This window comes from Papaver somniferum, chromosome 1, assembly GCF_003573695.1.
Source record: "Papaver somniferum cultivar HN1 chromosome 1, ASM357369v1, whole genome shotgun sequence".
Classification (NCBI taxonomy): Eukaryota; Viridiplantae; Streptophyta; class Magnoliopsida; order Ranunculales; family Papaveraceae; genus Papaver; species Papaver somniferum.
In genome coordinates, this window is record NC_039358.1 from 104,511,646 (window position 1) to 104,530,053 (window position 18,408).

At 37.1% G+C, this 18,408-nt stretch overlaps 1 protein-coding gene across 1 annotated transcript; it reads right to left on the reverse strand.

The window, feature by feature from the left end:
* Window positions 1–271: 271 nt before the first annotated feature.
* Window positions 272–4,246, reverse strand: LOC113348387. Its single transcript, XM_026592140.1, has 8 exons — window positions 3,971–4,246; window positions 3,360–3,868; window positions 2,425–3,220; window positions 2,272–2,330; window positions 2,012–2,160; window positions 1,045–1,915; window positions 598–955; window positions 272–505 (listed from the first exon to the last, which is right to left on the reverse strand). Exons 1-8 carry the CDS (start codon window positions 4,244–4,246, stop codon window positions 272–274), a joined length of 3,252 nt encoding a protein of 1,083 aa, XP_026447925.1.
* Window positions 4,247–18,408: the final 14,162 nt, after the last annotated feature.

An 18,408-nucleotide genomic window follows, 5' to 3' on the forward strand; every position in this document is an offset into this window, starting at 1 on the left:
CAAAATCAACAAATTCAAGATTTGTTGAGTCCACAGGAAATGCCCTAACACCCTAAATTAGCTTTCTTGTAATACTCGAAAAAAAATAGTTTCAACTTCCAAGTTAATATGCCATTTCTTTCGTTAATACTCAATACTTGATACCGCTTTTTGTTTTAAAACGTCAAATATTATTTATTTATTTATTTTTCCATTTTGACACCTTCCGCCGGGTTTAAGGAAAACCCAAAACCATACAAACTAAGATAAAACAAAAAACAAAAAAGCAAACTCACTGCTTCCTATAGTAGACCTTGCGGCTACTATCCTCCTCTAAAATTTTTCTCATATCACTATCGAAGCTATCAGAACTTAAAATCACACAATTTTCAGAGGGATGCCTCTTAGCAAGCCAATCAGCATCCCTATTTGTCTCTCTAAAAACATGAGTATATCTAATAAAATCAAATCCCTCCGAAGGTGACAAATTCTTCTCCAAATGTGTAAGACACTCCAAGCAGTAGAACTAGAGCCAATTAAAAGATTATACACATTCCTAGAATCAGAACAGAGATGAAGTCTTCTGCAATAATAAGCTTTAGCTAATTTCAAACCAACTTCAATACCTTGCAGCTCATGGGATGTAACAATAGCAGGCACTGCTCCACCACAGGCAACATCAATAGTTTTACCATGATGGTCTCTGATTATGGCTCCACTTCCCCCAGACTCATCACCTCTAGAGCCATCCGCATTTACCATGACTTCATCAGCTTCCGGAAAAATCCAAGAACAAGCAGTCACTCTGACATGATTATAGACACAATCAATTCCCCATTTATCCATAAAACTTCTAATTTGAGGATTATCATAATCAGAGATCTTTGAGGCAATACACTTGAGCCTCACATCCAAAACAATCAGATGGCTCAATCCCTCAGGATTATTTCTCTTAGAAGTAAACACTCTCTTATTCCTTTCCTTCCAGACATGATAAATAAAGCTATTAAAACAAAGCTTCTTGACATTTGAAACAGTTCATCACCAGAAAAGTTCATCTGACACCAGAGTAATTCTGCATCCCAAGAGGTAGCAGGGTCTCTAAACTCACCCATTTTCAACAGAAGTCCTCTCCAAATGCAGTTAGAGAAGGGGCATTGCAGAAACAAATGCTCTTCATCCTCAGTACAAGAGTCACATAAAACACAGTTAGCATTTTCAAGAGTCCCCGATCCTTTCAACTTAGCCCTAGTCTTCATACTTCTATGATAAGCCATACAACTGATAAAAGAATGTCTAGGTATGTTATGTTTAAACCAAACTATCTTAGTCCACCCCACATCCACCCAATCACCAGAAAGAGCTTTATAAGTGTCTTTTAAAGAAAACTCACCTGATTTGCTAGCCTTCCATATAACTTGGTCATAGTCTCTAACATCATAATATACCACTGGGAGATGAGCAGAAGAAGTACAGTTGTCAGAATGAGTACACTCGGGGATAACTAACTTGCCATCAACCATGAAATCAACAACCATTCTATTTGTTGAAGAACAAATATTACTGAGACAGACAACATCCATCCAATCCTTAAGTCTACCATTTGGGTGCCAAAAACCATTACAAAAATTAGTATCATCCCCATTTCCTAGACAAGCTCCCATAAACTGCTTAGCTTCCTCTCTACACTCAAGAATCCTTCTCCAACTACAAGAACAATCTTGGGGAGTAGCTAAGTCCCAAAAATCCATATGTTTAATGAGATTTTCCTTTATCCATAGAGTCCAAATAGTCTCTTTACCAGAAGATATATCCCAAACATGTCTTAAATTAGCAGCAATATTGGTTCTTTCCAAATCTTTGAGACCTAACCCTCCCACCCTCTGATCAGTGCTAGCCACACTCCAGCTGATAGGGTTATATTTTTTACCAAGATCTGAACCAGCCCATAAGAACCTTTTAAAGATTGTATTCAATTCCTTAATCACGCTCTTAGGCAAAAAAAATCAAGAAAACCAGAAGAATACCATACCATTTAACACTGTTTTAATCAACTGTAATCTCCCAGCAAAAGCCAAGTGCCTAGCCTTCCAAGATTTAACTCTTTTCTTAACTCTACTTAAGAGAGCTTGGTCATCCACATAAGAAAGCCTAGTAGACACTAAAGGCATCCCAAGATATCTAACAGGCAGTTCCCTTTTAGCACAATTTAAATAGCTCATAATATCCTCCAGATTTTTCCCTTCCACAACAGAAGAAAATAAAGAAGTTTATTGCAGTTGACAACCAAACCTGAGAATCTGCTGAAATTCTTTGGCACCAGAGAAAGTACCTGAGCAGACTTCAAATTCCTTTTGAAAAAGACCAAAACATCATCTGCAAAGCAGAGATGGTGAGTTGAGTAGCTTTACATCTGGGATGCAAACCATATTTCCCAATACTGACCTGTTGCTTCAAAAGAATACTCAAGACCTCCATCATCATCACAAACAGATAAGGGGACATAGGGCACCCCTGCCTTAATACACTCTTAGCTCCAAAAAACCCATAAGGGGAGCCATTAACAAGGATAGAAAACTTAGCAGAGGATATACAACACATGATGCAATTAATAAACCCACTAGGAAATCCCATTTTTCTAAGAACAGCTGCAATGGCATCCCAACTGACAGAGTCATAAGCTTTTTGTAAGTCAATCTTGAAAGCACATCTAGGAGAACCTTTAGTCTTGTGATAATTCCTCACAATTTCATGAGCAAGAAGGATGTTATCTTGAATGGATCTACCACAAATAAATGCTGACTGATTAGAACTCACCAAGCCCTTAAGCACAATCTTCATTCTAAAAGAAATGATCTTAGTCAAACATTTATATATCACATTACAACAAGAAATAGGTCTGAAGTCCCCAACAGTAGTAGGGTTCTCACACTTGGCAACTAAAGTGATGAAAGTGCTATTTACCTCCTTAAGTAATCTACCAGACTTGAAAAAGTTACTCACAACATTAACAAAATCATCTCCCACCATAGACCAACAATACTTGAAAAAATAGTTATTGAACCCATCAGGGCCAGGGGCTTTTGAAGAATGGATTGAAGCAAGAGCTTCAATAATCTCATATCTAGAAACAGGTCTCATAAGGAACTCAACATCAGCTTCAGAAACTAACTTTTCAAATTGCAACCCATTAATAACAACATTAGTATCCTTAGGGTTAGCACAAGAATCAAATAAGGATCTAAAAAAATACACACACTCATCAACAATATTTTTATCCTCCTCCAACTTCTCATCAGTTCTAGAAGTAATAGCAAGGATATTTTTTCTAGATATTCTCTCTTTAAGAGAATTGAAGAAATTTTTTGAATTTGAATCACCCATCCATCCACCTAACCTTAGACTTCTCCTTCGCAATAGATTCATCATACTTCACCAACCTAGCATAGTGCTTGACAACTTCTTTCTCCTTTACAGCAAGATCACCATTCAAAGGAAATAACTGGAGCTGATGTTGAACATCCACCATAGCTTCTTTAGCCTCTTCCACTTGAATAAATAACCTTTTAAATCTTTCATTCTTCCACTTAATCAACACATACTTCAATCTCTTTAACTTATTAACTAGAACCATCATAGGATTACCTCTCATGGGAATCATCCAAGATTGTCTCACCACACACAAGAAATCAGGTTCTTCCACCCAAAAACTACAAAATCGATAAGGAGGAGGGTCGTGCTGCCTCCCATCAAAAATACTAACAGTGCCAGGACTATGGTCAGAAATGCTTGGATGAAAAAATTCAGCACTAGACTCATGAAACATCTCCAACCATTCCATATTAATAAGAAACTTATTAATTTTTGAAGCAGTCCTACAATCACCACCCTGTTTATTGCTTCAGGTATAAAAACAGAAAGAGTCTCTGAGATCAAAAATATGAGCCTCTTGAGTACACTCCCGAAACTCCTGGTAGTGAGAATGAACTACCTCAGCTCCACCCACTATATCACCAACTTCAAGAAGAGAATTAAAATCACCTAAAATAACCCAGGGCCTGTGATTATAAGTAGCAAAAGCAATGAAGTCATTCCATAAATTCCTCCTCATAATAGGATCATTACTTCCATACACAAAAGTAGCAACAAATGATTTATTTTTATAAGTAAGAACTTCAACAAAAATAGCTTGAGATGACATACGAAGAACATGAACCTTCATTACCTCAGGATCCCACCCAATCCAAATTCTTCCCGGACCATCCATAGAATAATTATCCTCAGCCTTCCAAGAAGGCCAAATTTTATTTCTGATTCTATCTTATTAGACTCATGAACATGAGTTTCTACAATACCTACTAGAGATAACTTATTATCTTTAATCAATCTACTAACCTCAACTTGCTTTAAGGGGTCATTCAATCCCCTTATATTCCAGCACCCCATTTGATCTTCTCAGCTATTGGAAATATTAGGTTTATTTTTGGCAGACTTCTTATCTGCCCCCTTCACAGTCAACATAGGCTTGCTCTGGACTGAAGTCTTTGGAAGAAAATTGGCTCTCACCCTTGAATTCTCCCCTTTAGTCACAGCATCCAACTTTTCAACTTGTGATAACACAAATCCTTCCCCTTCAGACATTCCAATATTCGGCACTTCACCAACTATAATATCACCAGGAGGATTAACCACTTCCATAATAACAACATCAGAGAATTCACTGCTAGCAGGAGGGTCCATTGTTTTGTCTTGCACACTAACAACCACATGATCATACTCTCACCCGAGCCATCCCCAGATAGCTGTTGGAACTTATTTTGTACCACAACAGGGATACTAAGTCCATGCTGGACACCATTATTAGAGGAAGCACCTCCAGAACTAGGGATTGAATTTTTATCCCCATTTTTACCTCTACCTCTCTTCAAAGACTTAAAACCCAATTTTCTGAAACACCATGTTTCTTACCCTTCACCTGTACATTTTCCTTAACCAGTTTCTCTGCAGTAGCCTAAACCGTTGGTGTCAAACTAGATGCAGCAGCAGCAGCTACATCAGCAACACTAGCACACTTCTCCTGTGAACTGCCAAACACGGCACAATGAGTACATATCATTGGCTTCCAACTATACTCCACAATAATTTTAAGCTTGACATTATCCACTAAAGCATCAATATGGCTGGGAAAATCAGAATCCACAACAACTTCAACACATATCCTAGCATAGGTCATTCTAGACCTAGTGGCAGTCTTCTTATCTAACATAATGGGGATACCCACAAAACTGGATAGTTTACCTAATCCTTTAGCATGCCATAGGTGGAGAGGAGCATTTCTGAGATTAATCCATATGGGAATGGATTTCAATTCTGATAAATCCTGCTCAATCATGAGAGACCAAGGTTTCACTACAAACAATTGATTAGAAATGAAGAACCACACCCCTGTTCCAAGGCTAACATTCGATCATCTTCTGAATCAAATTCAAAGACAAAAATATTATCACCACGGAGGGTCATCTTCAAAGCACCCTTCAAATTCCATACCCTCTGCACAGTGTTTTTAACCTGCAAAAATGACAAACGTTTCCCAACAAAGCAACCAACAACTAAATCCTCACAACGACGAATATCTTCCTAAATTTCTTTATCAGAAATCACCGTCAACTTAACACCCTCAACCAAAAATGGGGGTTCGAATGGTAAAGGATCCTGAACAAAATCATTTACCTTAGAGGATAATGGATCCGACCATTTCATCCTCTTCGAAGAATTAACCCCAGAACAAAGTACCTCTCTATCACGAGTTCCCATTTGAGAATCTGAATTTGAATGAAATAACAACCCCATATATAACTTGAAAAAAGAAAGAATAATAAGGAAAGAGATTACTAACCAACACCAATCATCAAAAACAACCTCAAGAAGAAGAAATTCGAAGAAGAAAACCCCGAATCTGAAAGAAAAAAATAGCTTGACCAGAGTCAACGTCGCACGAAAAATCGCCTCTCTCCTGTCAACTTCTCTCTTTTCAGTTCTAAGAGGTGATTTATCTAGGGCCCTAAAACGGTTCAAACATTAAATGTTAGCTTTGAGGAGATCCTGATACTGGACGGATGGTCGTGAAAGTGAAGGATCATTACTTTGAAAATAAAAATTTAATTAATTAATTAATAAATGAATAAATAAATAATCACCTTCTTTGATTTTAATCTACAGTCCTTCGGGGACCGAGAAAAGCAAACCAGCTCAAAACCGTCAGACACAATTTTTTTTTCTTTTTTGTGGATCCCAGTGGACCCGCGCCTTCGGGAGACGTGCAGGGGGTGGGTTTGTGTCTAGAGGTTTTGAGCTGGTTTTTTGAGCTCGGTTCGTAAAGAATTTTCGTTTAATCTATATCTCTGATTCTCATTTGATTACCTAACACACAAAATCACAACTAGGGCTGCACATGGGCGGGTATTAGCTAAAACCAACCTCGCACCCACATACTGCGGGTTTTTATTTTCATAACCAATCCCACACCCACAAACAACACAAAACCCGCCCGTTACGGGTTGGACGGGTTTGGGTTTAAACCCGCTTAAACCCGCATAATCCTGTCTTTTCTCTTACAAAAGCAAAAATATTAGACATTTCTTGTTATCCATATACTTCTACTGCAATCTCCGTTGTACATCTATCTAAAGAAGATAGACTCAAGGAAGAAATTGAAATTGAAGATAACCCAATTGAGGAAACGACAATACCCTTCAATTTTAAAACTTATATGTATCACAAAGGTAATTCTGATAATGAAACCCTAGAAAAGTCAATTACTGTTAAAGAACCAATTAAGATTCATGAAGCTATGAGATACTCTCTTCTCGCTGGAGGGAAACGGGTTCGTCTTGTTCTTTGTATTGCTGCATGTGAATTAGTTGGAGGGGATGAATTGACCGCGATGCCAACTGCTTGTGCTGTTGAAATGATTCATACTATGTCGTTAATTCATGATGATCTTCCATGTATGGACAATGATGATTTAAGACGAGGAAGAAGAAGAAGTGAAGAACTAAGGAGGCGCCTAACAGAGAGGAAAAGTCGAAGAGACTAGTACCACTAGGGAAAGAGGGTTATCTATCTTATCTACAATCTACTAGTGCCGCTAGGGTTTTGATAACGGACAATTATGATTAGTTTTATCAACGGTGTATATTTAACGGGTTTTTCGGGCGGGTATTAGCTAAAACCAGGCTCGCACCCATAGACAACGGGTTTTTATTTTCATAACCAACCCCGCACCCACAACGGACGGGTTCGGATTAAAAATCCACGGGTTTAACGGGTACGGACGGGTTTGGGTATGATTGGCGGGTCTTGTGAAGCCCTAACCGACTCTTTAAAAATGGCGGAAAATTCGAAGGAGGAGAATAAAAAAACACTCTTTTAACTTTGGAGAATTCTGAGCTGTCAAGTTGAAATCTCGAACTCTTGATAGAAAACCCTGAATTTCATAAATCTCTTCTTTGTCTTTACTGTAACATTCAAAATTTACAGTTAACAAATATATTGGTCACTCAATTCAATTATGTTGGATTGGTTCCCTTCGAGGTTTCGGTCGAGAAGTTAATGAGTTTGGTTAGCGGAGGTGGAGAGGTTTCTTGTGGGTATGAGATGGAAATTTCTCTGTATTATTTAATTTTGATTTTCCTTAGAGATTCAAAATTGAAATTAGGTTTTCTGAATAAATATATATATCATGAGTATTTTGATTGTCTAAAACCTTAATATTCTTCTTAAAAGTGTTTGCAGAATTTTCAATGTTAACAAATATTAGATTTCGCGTTCTTGATTTAAGGGTTTAGGGGAAGATAGTGGAGATTCTCTTATTATGGAGCAACAACAAGAGATACAAAATCAACTAGTGAATACCACCAGTGTATGTTTGCCGGAACCACATAATTCAGTTGGGGAAACTAAGACTGTGGTTGTGGTTAGATCCGAACAATGGGAAACTGTTCACGGTGAAGATAGTAGAGATTGTAGAGTGAAAGATAATGTAGTAGAGATGAGTAAATTATCGGCGGAGAAACTTAAAGTAAAGGTTTCTGAACCTGAAAATCATAATTGTGTTGTTATTGATATAAATAATCATAGTCATGATAATAATTGTGGAACATTGAAAGAAGGAGATAGTAAAGACGGAGAACGTGTATGTATAATTTGTCATTTGAGTAGTGATCGTCCATCTGATGCGACCTCAGAGTTGATTCATCTTGGGTGTGATTGTAAGAGCAAGTCTTATGATGGAATCCATCCATCTTCCATCTTTCACGCCACCTCAGCACTTGGAACTGTGAATGGAAGCGCAACTGTAATGGTGGAATAGTAGAAACGCTATTCTTAATGGAGCTAAAAAAACGCAATTAAGAATGGAGCTAAAAAAACGCTATTAAGAATGAAGCTTTTTTCTCAGCCGTTAGATTTCAACAACTCATTTTAAATTTACGGATAAAAAAAAATGCAATTCTTAATGACGTTTTTTAGCGCTATTCTTATTAGCGTTTAGCGCTATTCTTATTGTCGTTCAGATGGATTCCACGAACCCTTCCACGACATCGTAGAACCTTGCTTGGATTTTCTGTGGAAGACCCCAACTTGGAAGCCACTAGACTTGACATTCCATGGTTTTTCCACACTTGGAATAGTTTGGATTCCACCATAATACTTGCTCTAAAGATGAGCTTGGAATCTCATATCGACATTGTGCCGAGGCTTGGTTTAAGCTGAAAGGAAACATGTAACTCTACAGTTGCTTCAAACTTTTGTTGTGCTGCTTCAAACTTTTGTTGTGTTGATATTGCCTGATTTTTGTTGCTTGACAATTAATTTTGATAATTTGGTTGCATCTTCTTTGGTTAAGAGCAAAAGTTGAACTTATAAACTTAAAATTTGGTTCTGGAAACTACTAATCTTCGGTCATAACTACTTGAGATGCTTAAAGTTGCGGTTCTTATTTTGTTTTGTTTATAAATGAGTGATTGTGAATATAACAATGGTGTATCAACTAAGTTTCCTTGAGACCTTACATGATCTACTCTAACAACACCAACTGTGAGAAATTCTCTAACCGTGTCGTGCTTTCGACGTATCTGTCGATTCTTATTGTTATTATAACAATTCTCTACTACTCCGATAGCCGCGGTACTATCGCAGTGGATCGAAGTGGATGGTATCGGTTTTTCCCATACTGGAATGTCTGACAACAGACTCTTCAGCCATCCTGCCTCTTCACTAGCTGCTGCTAGTGCCATCAATTCAACCTCCATCGTAGATTGGGCTATAATTATCTGTTTCTTTGATCTCCAAGATACAGCGCCCCCAGCAATAGTAAAAACATATCCACTGGTAGCCTTGGAACCATCTGATAGAGTGTTCCAATTAGCATCGCTAAATCCTTCAAGGACTGCGGGATACCTCTTATAGTGTAATCCTAGGTTTGTGGTTCTTTTCAGATACCGCGTAACCCTCTCAATAGCATCCCAGTGTTCCAAACTAGGATTACTGGTAAACCTGCACAAAACTCCCACTGCATAGGCAATGACTGGTCTAGTACAATCAGTTGCATAACGCAGACTGCCAATTATACTAGCATATTCAGATTGTCTAACACTTTCTCCAGTATTCTTAAACAATTTCACATTAGGATCACACGGAGTACAAACAGGTTTACAATCAAAGTATTCATACTTCCTCAGAATTTTTTCAATGTAGTGAGATTGATCTAACGAAATACCACTATCAGTTCTAGTTATTTTGATTCCCAAGATTACACTAGATTCACCCAAATCTTTCATGTCAAAATTCGAACTAAGCATGATTTTAGTTTCATTGACAACAGATAAATTGGAACCAAATATCAGCAAATCATCCACATACAAGCAAACAATCACACACACATCATTCTCAGATTTATAATAGATGCATTTGTCACCCTCATTTATTCTGAAATTATTTGAAATCATTAAATTATCAAATTTCTCATGCGATTGTTTAGGAGCTTGTTTCAAACCATAAAGAGATTTCTCTAGCTTACATACTTTCTGTTCTTGTCCAGGAATTACAAAACCTTCAGGTTGTTCCATGTAAATTTCCTTTTCTAGTTCACCATTCAAAAAGGAAGTTTTAACATCCGTTTGGTGAATAACAAGATTATGAGCAGCAGCAACAGCAATCAAAACACGTATAGATGTTAATCTAGTAACAAGAGAATAAGTATCAAAAAAGTCTACGTTTTCTCGTTGCCTAAATCCTTTAGCAACCAGTCTAGCCTTGTGCTTATCTACTGTTCCATCAGGTTTGAGTTTCCTTTTCAAAACCCATTTACAACCTATAGGATTACAACCAGGAGGTAAATCTACTACACGCCAAGTTCCATTAGACATGTGAGAATCCCATTCATTATCTACAGCTTCTTTCCAAAAACTAGACTCTGCAGAACTAAACGCCTCTTGTAAATTAGAAGGTTCTTCCTCTATAGAGTAAAATTCAAAATCGGGATTTTTATCTTTTGTCTCAGTCCTAGATCTTTTACTGCATCTAGGTTCAAATTCAGTGATCCTAGTTTCTTCACTTCCAGGTTCTTCTAATCTAGGTTCAGAATCAGAACTAGGTAAAGTACTTGGTATTGAACCCCCAGTATTTCTAGATTTAAAAGGAAATCTCTCTTCAAAGAAATCAACATCAATAGATTCAATAATAACCTTATTATTAATATCAAAGAACCTATAAGCTTTACTGTTTTGAGCATAACCAATAAAAACACATTCATAAGCTCTACTTTCTAACTTATGTCTTTTAGGAGCAGGTTTTCTAACAAAAGCTAAACAACCCCAAACTCTAAAATAAGAGACATTAGGTTTTCTTGCTCTCCAGATTTCATAAGGAGATATTTTGGTTTTATTATTGGGAATGCGATTCAAAACATGGCAAACAGTCAACAAACATTCACCCCACCAATGAGAAGCAACACCAGAACTAAGCAAACAAGCAACAGTCAATTCAGTAAGAGTACAATTCTTTCTTTCAGCTTTCCCATTCATTTGAGGATTATATGGAGCAGTTTTTCATGTATTATGCCATTAGTTTGATAAATTTCAGTAAAGGGAGTAGAATCATATTCAGTGCCTCTATCACTACGAAACCTCTTAATTTTTCTACCAAATTAATTTTCAATTTCAACATTTAAGATCTTAAACTTTTCAACAGCTTCATTCTTATGGCCCAACAAATAAACATAAGTATAATTAGAACAGTCATCAATGAACGTCATGATATACCTTTTTTCATTTCTAGTTAGGATACCTTCATATTCACATAAATCAGAATGTATTAAGTCTAGTGGTTTGGATTCTCTTCATTCTTATCTTGTTTCCGAGCTTCTTCCTCAACCCTGAGCTTAACAATCAAACTTTCAAGAGAAAATTCTTTAGTCTTGTGACGCAAAGTATCACGAAAATCTTTCCAGCTAGGTGGTAACTTGTCAATTATTACAGAAACTTGAAATTGTTCATCAGTTTTCATACCTTCGATCATAATTTCGTGGTAAATTTTTTGAATTTCATGTGCCTGTGCAACAACTGACCTATCATCCACCATTTGGTATCTCAAATACCGGCTCACGGCATACTTCTTTGAGCCAGCTTCCTCGGTGTCATATTTTTTCTATAATGCATCCCACACATCTTTAGCAGTTTCAAAAGTTGAATAATACTCATATAAATCATCAGATAATGCGTTAAGAATGTAGTTTTTGCAATCAAAGTCATCATCGACCCATTTGTCAATGGCCTTCTGTTTCTCCTCAGGAGTTTGATAAACAACGTCTTTGGCACCACCAGTAGGAGGTGGATCAGTAGCAGCAACACCATCGTCAGCATCAGCAACAACATCAGTCTTATCAGCAGCAGGTTCCAGGGTTCCAGGATGAACACTCGACACAATCATATGCAGCTTCATGAGTTTGAGATTAAAGAACATCTTCAGCTTCCATCTTATGAAATGCAGCCCTTCAAATTTGAATGGCTTGTTGCTATCATCAACGTGCTTCTTTTCAACCTCCATAGCAAAATCAAATACCTTAAAATTGTTGGAAACAGTGAACAAATAATGAAATGGAATCTCAAACAGTTGAGTCGCGGACTAGGTCGCTATCTTTAAGGTATTTCGCGACTCTGCCTCTTTGATTGTGCTAGCAGTCAAAAATTGTCGAAAACCTATGGGATAAAACAGCTGATACTCTCTTTGTTCGATTTCTCTGCACCTTTAAAAATCGAACCAACTCTTACTCTTTCTAACACTTGCTCAGAATACAAAATAGATGAAAAACTAATGTTATTCATCTTCTCCAGAAACTGTTCTTTTATAACTCATAGGAAACCAATACGCTTTTAATGAAAATAAATTTTGCAATAACTTCCCACTGAAATTCCTCCAAAACAGTCATAAAACGGTAACAATATAATTACCAAAAATAACAGAACTAATTAGGGAATATTAATTTCAAAAAACATTTTAGAAATCAAGAGTCAAACCTGCAAAAAATCAGTTTCTGAATCACCAGACCTCCCAAGGCCCCGCTCTCCCGGATTTTTTTAAATAATAATATAGATATATATATAATATACGTAGTCAAATGCATGGGGTGAGACTTGAACCCAAATTTATAGTGTGGGAGCCCAAAACAATACAACAACACTATCTCTCTAAATTCGGTATAATATTACAAAAATATGTTTTTAAATATACATACCTCAACAATTATTCTCAAGTTTCCTTTTCCGTATTGGAAGCTAGATAGATTCAATCTCGGAAAGGGGTAAATCTTGTTAAAACAGTGAAAGGTGTTTATAATAATTTAATTAGGTCTTTCAGATAAAAAACAATACTGGCTCATATGAGTTGAAAGTTTGGTTTGATAGCATTATTAGAGTATTGTCTGCACGACGAAAATAGTCACAAATATGTAACTGTAGAGTCATCTTCATTGACAAGCTTATCGCAGAAGATACTTTACGTGTCGGTTTCCATAAGAATACTGGTATAGTAATGCAGACAAATAGTTTTTAAATTTAACGACTAGTGAAAATGTTTAGGCAGAAAGCTTGACCTGTGAGCTGGTCAACTTGGAGTATTTTATGTCAGGCAAAACCCAGGGTACAGCCTATAAATGACACAAAAGGTTATTACTTATATGGCCTGTTTACCAACCAGGGTGGTCTTAACGAACTTCTATTTCCTCTATGTGTTGGTATAGAACATGGGACTTGGTTGATTTCTCTCACATGGAGCTCTGTCTGTTGGAATGCTGAGTACAATCAACAAACAGCTCGTAATGATTTTTGTGCACTTTATAAGGATACCTGTACAGAGGATTTCTGATCTAAAAATTCGATTAGATGCCTCCATCTAAAAGTTGTGCCACCAAACCCAAGTACACCTGTTAGTGATTTTTAATCTCAAATATGTGTGGGTTTTTCTTCACTGGTCCTGGTAAGTGGACTCTTTTCTTAGAGAATTTATCCATTGCTCATATATTTTAATCTCTAAGTTTCTGTGTTCTAGGATATTGTACATCCACGACCAATCCATAGACATCTTGCTATAGTCACTATCTCGATTCACATGTCCAGAATAATTAACATATATAAAGGTACGAATGTGACATATTATTCCAATGGTTAATCGGATGCTAATTTTTGGAATGCAGTGTTGTATGTATGTCCCTGCCAACAATAAAGAAAAAGAACCATAGAGGTCATCTATTCTTTTTCATTTTGTGTGGCATAATATATATATATATTTGGATTAGCTTTCGTATCACAAAGATTTGGATTGTCTTTTACGGCTATTGGTTGCATTAAAAGTGAAGATACTATAACAATAAAACCATACTTTCTGCTTTATTGGTGTCCAAGTGTGTTTCCCTTTTACATGGATTTCAACCACTTTTTTGCTCTTCTAATATCAAAAGCAAAGTTGATTTAATTCTCACTAATTGTTTGGAAAGAAAATTATTTGCGTTGAAGTTCCTCAGATGTTGACACATGAACTTGTTTGGAATGTCTTCTGTTCAGAAGTTGTGAAATCTGTGGTGAGGCTGCAAAAGACATCACTGGTGTGTGGGACAATAGATTCATGGAGGAGTGGAACGAGAGGAGAGTAGATGGCCCCAGCGGCGAGTCTTCTGAAAGGAGATGGGGGTTCTGGCGAGGACAACCATTCTGTAACTTCCTAATGGCTTGCTTGGTAATGGCTTTTGTACTCCCGTGGTTTTTTCGTGTAAATATGTTTTGATATGGCCATAACAGAGTCAGCTTAGACGAAGCACATACGATCAACTTACATTGCTTGCACATGAGTAAAAAGTATATGGGTCAAAACCAATGTGAGCCTGGATAGTAAGCAACATGTATGATTTATGTTGGTTATAATGCGAATTGCCTAATCTCTCACCACCCAACCAACACCCTTGTACCAAGGATTAAGAATTGGGATTAGAATGCAAGAATTTATTGACACAAGTATATTTCAAAAGTAGTAGCAACAATAATGTCTGGCGTAGTGGTGTTGGTAAAGTGTGATAAGATCAAGTGTGTACGAGTGTTCTTGGAAGTAGCTAAAATGCACTGGATAGTGGGATTGGTTATATTCTCATCTCTGTTTAACATTTTTTACCACTGCTACTCTCATACATAATTGATTGTTCGTCTGTGGGGAACACAGGATATGTATATGTTAATTGCGCGTTTAGGCATATAAATTGGTGCTTATGTTGATATTAATTGGATATTAAGAAAGTATTCTCTTTATATATCCTGATATGGGCACTAAATTAATCTGGTCACGTAAAAAGTTTGCTACTGCAGAAGGGCCGGAGTTTACTTGAAAATCACTAATACCGATTAACCTACGTTGCCTCACTGCTGTCCATCCATAGTTTTCATATACTCCGCATAATGAGCGTTACCAAAAGCAGCATGATCACCACTAGGAGCATCAACATGGCTTTTAAAGTATCAAATTGGGCGGACCGATCAGAGGGTCCGAAGTGAGGAGTCCCTTTTATGACCACTTTTTTGTAAAACGAAACCTCATATAAATTTGTAATTTGATAAAAAAGTTTTGGTAGTCTGCACTTGATAATACCAAAATATCATTCTTTTTAGTAACTCATTATGTATCCTATTCCTTTAGAGCAACTGCAATGGACGAGTAAACCCAAATTTTCAGTCGAGTGGGCTGGCGTAGTGGGACGGACCATCGATCAAAATTTGATCAAAGAGTAAAATCCAGACCAAATTTGGTCTGCGATCAAGACCAAATCCAAATATAGTCGGGCGTTGATATAATGTCCGCTACACATCGGGCGTTGATATAATCTCCGCCATTCATCGGGCGTTGATATAATGTCCGCTGCACATCGGGCGTTGATATAATGTACGCCTGAAACGGGGCGTTGATATAATGTACGCCCGATGGGGCGTTGATATAATCTCCGCGCGAAATGGGGCGTTGGTATAATCTCCGCGCGAAATGGGGCGTTCATATACTTAACGCCCCACTTTCACAATTTATGAATGTTGCATGGGGCGGGCTTTATACCTCCGCCCCATTCTTTTTTTTTTTTTTTGTTTGTGAAGCGTATACTATACCAACGCCCCACTCGCGCGTTATCTTTACCAACGCCCCACTCGGGCGTTATCTTTACCAACGCCTGATCCCAGGCGTAATGTTTATCAACGCGCGACCAAATATACTCTTTTCCCACTACGTCACATGACGGACTAAACCCAAATTTGGTCTTTTTTTTTAGTCTTTGGTCTTTGGTTATACTCGCACCACTGTGGACGCTCTTAGGGGTATGATTGGAAAACAAACTTTAATATAACATATCTAAAAATCCGTGTCTTGGAATTTTACAAATTTTATCTCGTTGGAAAGGTTATAAAAAAATCTACGCATTGAGTACAAACAACAATATCAAATTTAGAGTTTTTACGAAAAAATCGTAGGTGTTTATCATTTTAGGCACAATTTTAGAAAATTAAATGTATATCCATTATACAAACCACCACAAAAGATACATAATACTTTATATGCATCCATATTTTGGTTATGCATTAAAAAAGTTTCCGTTGCAACTAATAAAACGATGTACTCGCTCCGTCTCAAAAAAAAAAATGATATTTCCACTTATGCCTCAAAAATAACATTCCGGCAAAAAAATGATATATAACGCGCTATGCAATCAAGAGTGTTTCGTTTTTTCTCGGTCGGCCTTCCCCACCGTGGCAACAGTATTCTAATGTAATGGAATGGGTACTGTCAACAAATAATTGGTGTGAATATGGCAGGTAAACTAACAACAGTTTCATTCGGTAGGCGACCAAATCTAACAGGTGTCTTCGGAATCGCACTCGATTGCTAATAGGGGTACCGGATTTCTTGGGGGTGTACCTATATACATATGGGACAAAAAAGCAATCGCCTTTGGGTTGGTACACCTCCAAGCAAATAGGTACCCCATTAGCGGCCTTGACATTTTAAAGGGTGAAAACATATGAATCACAGGTCTTAGGATGATTCATTGCATTTGAATAACAATTCAATTTCAAATTCAACGATAGCGAGCCTATATACTCCCTCCGTCCCACTATTAATTGACTTATTTACTTTTATATTTTCTCCCATAATAAAAGACCTATATCACTAAACAATGAGATGTTTCTAAAATTATCCTTTTAATTGATTGTAAGAAATATAAGAAATATCCATAATTTGATACGCATGTTTATATTCGTTTGTTAAGTTTGCGAGCATCCGTGGTGTAGTTTGAGTGATTAATCATTTTAAAATTTCACTAATTATTATTCAGAAGGGTATATGTTTGCATCCTATTAAAATAGTGTACGTGCTTACCGTACAAGCTATTTGATATCGGTAAAATACGGTTTGTCAAAGAAACCCACATGGCTTATTATAGAAGCCCGGTTCGGTTTATTGTGGAAACCCGTGGGTTTATTGAGGAAGCCCACATGGCTTATTATAGAAGTCACGTGGGTTTATTGTGGAAACCCGTGGGTTTATTGAGGAAACCCACATGACTTATTATAAAAGCCCGGTTCGATTTATTGTGGAAACCCGTGGATTTATTGAGGAAACCCACATGGCTTATTATTGAAGCTCAGTTGGTTTATTATGGAAACCCATGGGTTTATTAAGGAAACCCACATGGCTTATTATAGAAGCCTAGTTCGGTTTAATGTAGAAACCAAGGGCTTTATAAAGAACCCAGTCTAGCTTATTATAGAAGCCCAAATGACTTATTTTAGAAGTCATTTTGAGTAGACACAAATCTTGGAAGATAGACAAGGACCTTCCAAGATAGTTACAAATCTTGAAGAGAGATAAATATGGATCTTTCAAAATGGGTTCAAATGTTGTGGGGATATACAAAAATCTTAAAAAGATAATAAGGATCTTCCAAGATGTACTCAAATCCTATGAAGATAGACAAAGATCTTCTAGGATATACTCAAATCTTGTGAAGATAGACAAGGATCTTCCAAGATAAACTCAAATCTTGACAAGATATATAAGGATCTTTAAAGATAGGCAAGAATATTCAAGGATAAGTACAAATCTTGGTGGTTATTCTGGATAACTACAAATCTACGGTTATTATGGAACCAGATTAGGGTTTTAGGCCTATATATAGAGGCTAAATCCAACTCAAAAGGTACACAATTTCTATTCCTTTTCTCCACAACTTACTTGCATAAAACTCTTGTTAATTTTAGCATCGGAGTGTCTTTGCAGGTACCTCCTCTACTTTCCATCAACAATTCTTGGGGAATCTAATCAACGGTGGCGATTCGATCATCATACACACATCTCGAACATTGTTGGGGTGATTAATTTTTGCACCAACATCTTTTGGCGCCGACTAAGGGGACTACGAGTAAAGATCGTGTTCTCCGAGTGAACGAAGTTGTTCCCAAACGATTTTTGGAAACTAGGGTTTCAAAATCATTGTGAACAAAAAGTTGCAGAAAGTTTCTGAACGTTTTCAGAAGGTTGCAGAAAAGTTTCTAAACGTTTCAGAAAGTTGCAGAAAGTTTCTGAACGTTTTCAGAAAGTTGCAAAAAGTTTATGAACGTTGTCAGAAGGTTCCAGAAAGATCCAGAACGTTTTCAGAGTTGTAGAAGATCCGAAAAAGTTGTTGAAAGTTCCGAAAAAGTTGTTAAAAGCAAAGTTAACAAAGAAAGAGTAACTTATGGATTCTTCAGGAGAAAATCGACTTGAGATGGACGTTGATGCACCTACCGGAAACCCTTCAGTTCAACATGCCAACAATCGAACTTTAAGGAGCGTTGTCGTCCATAC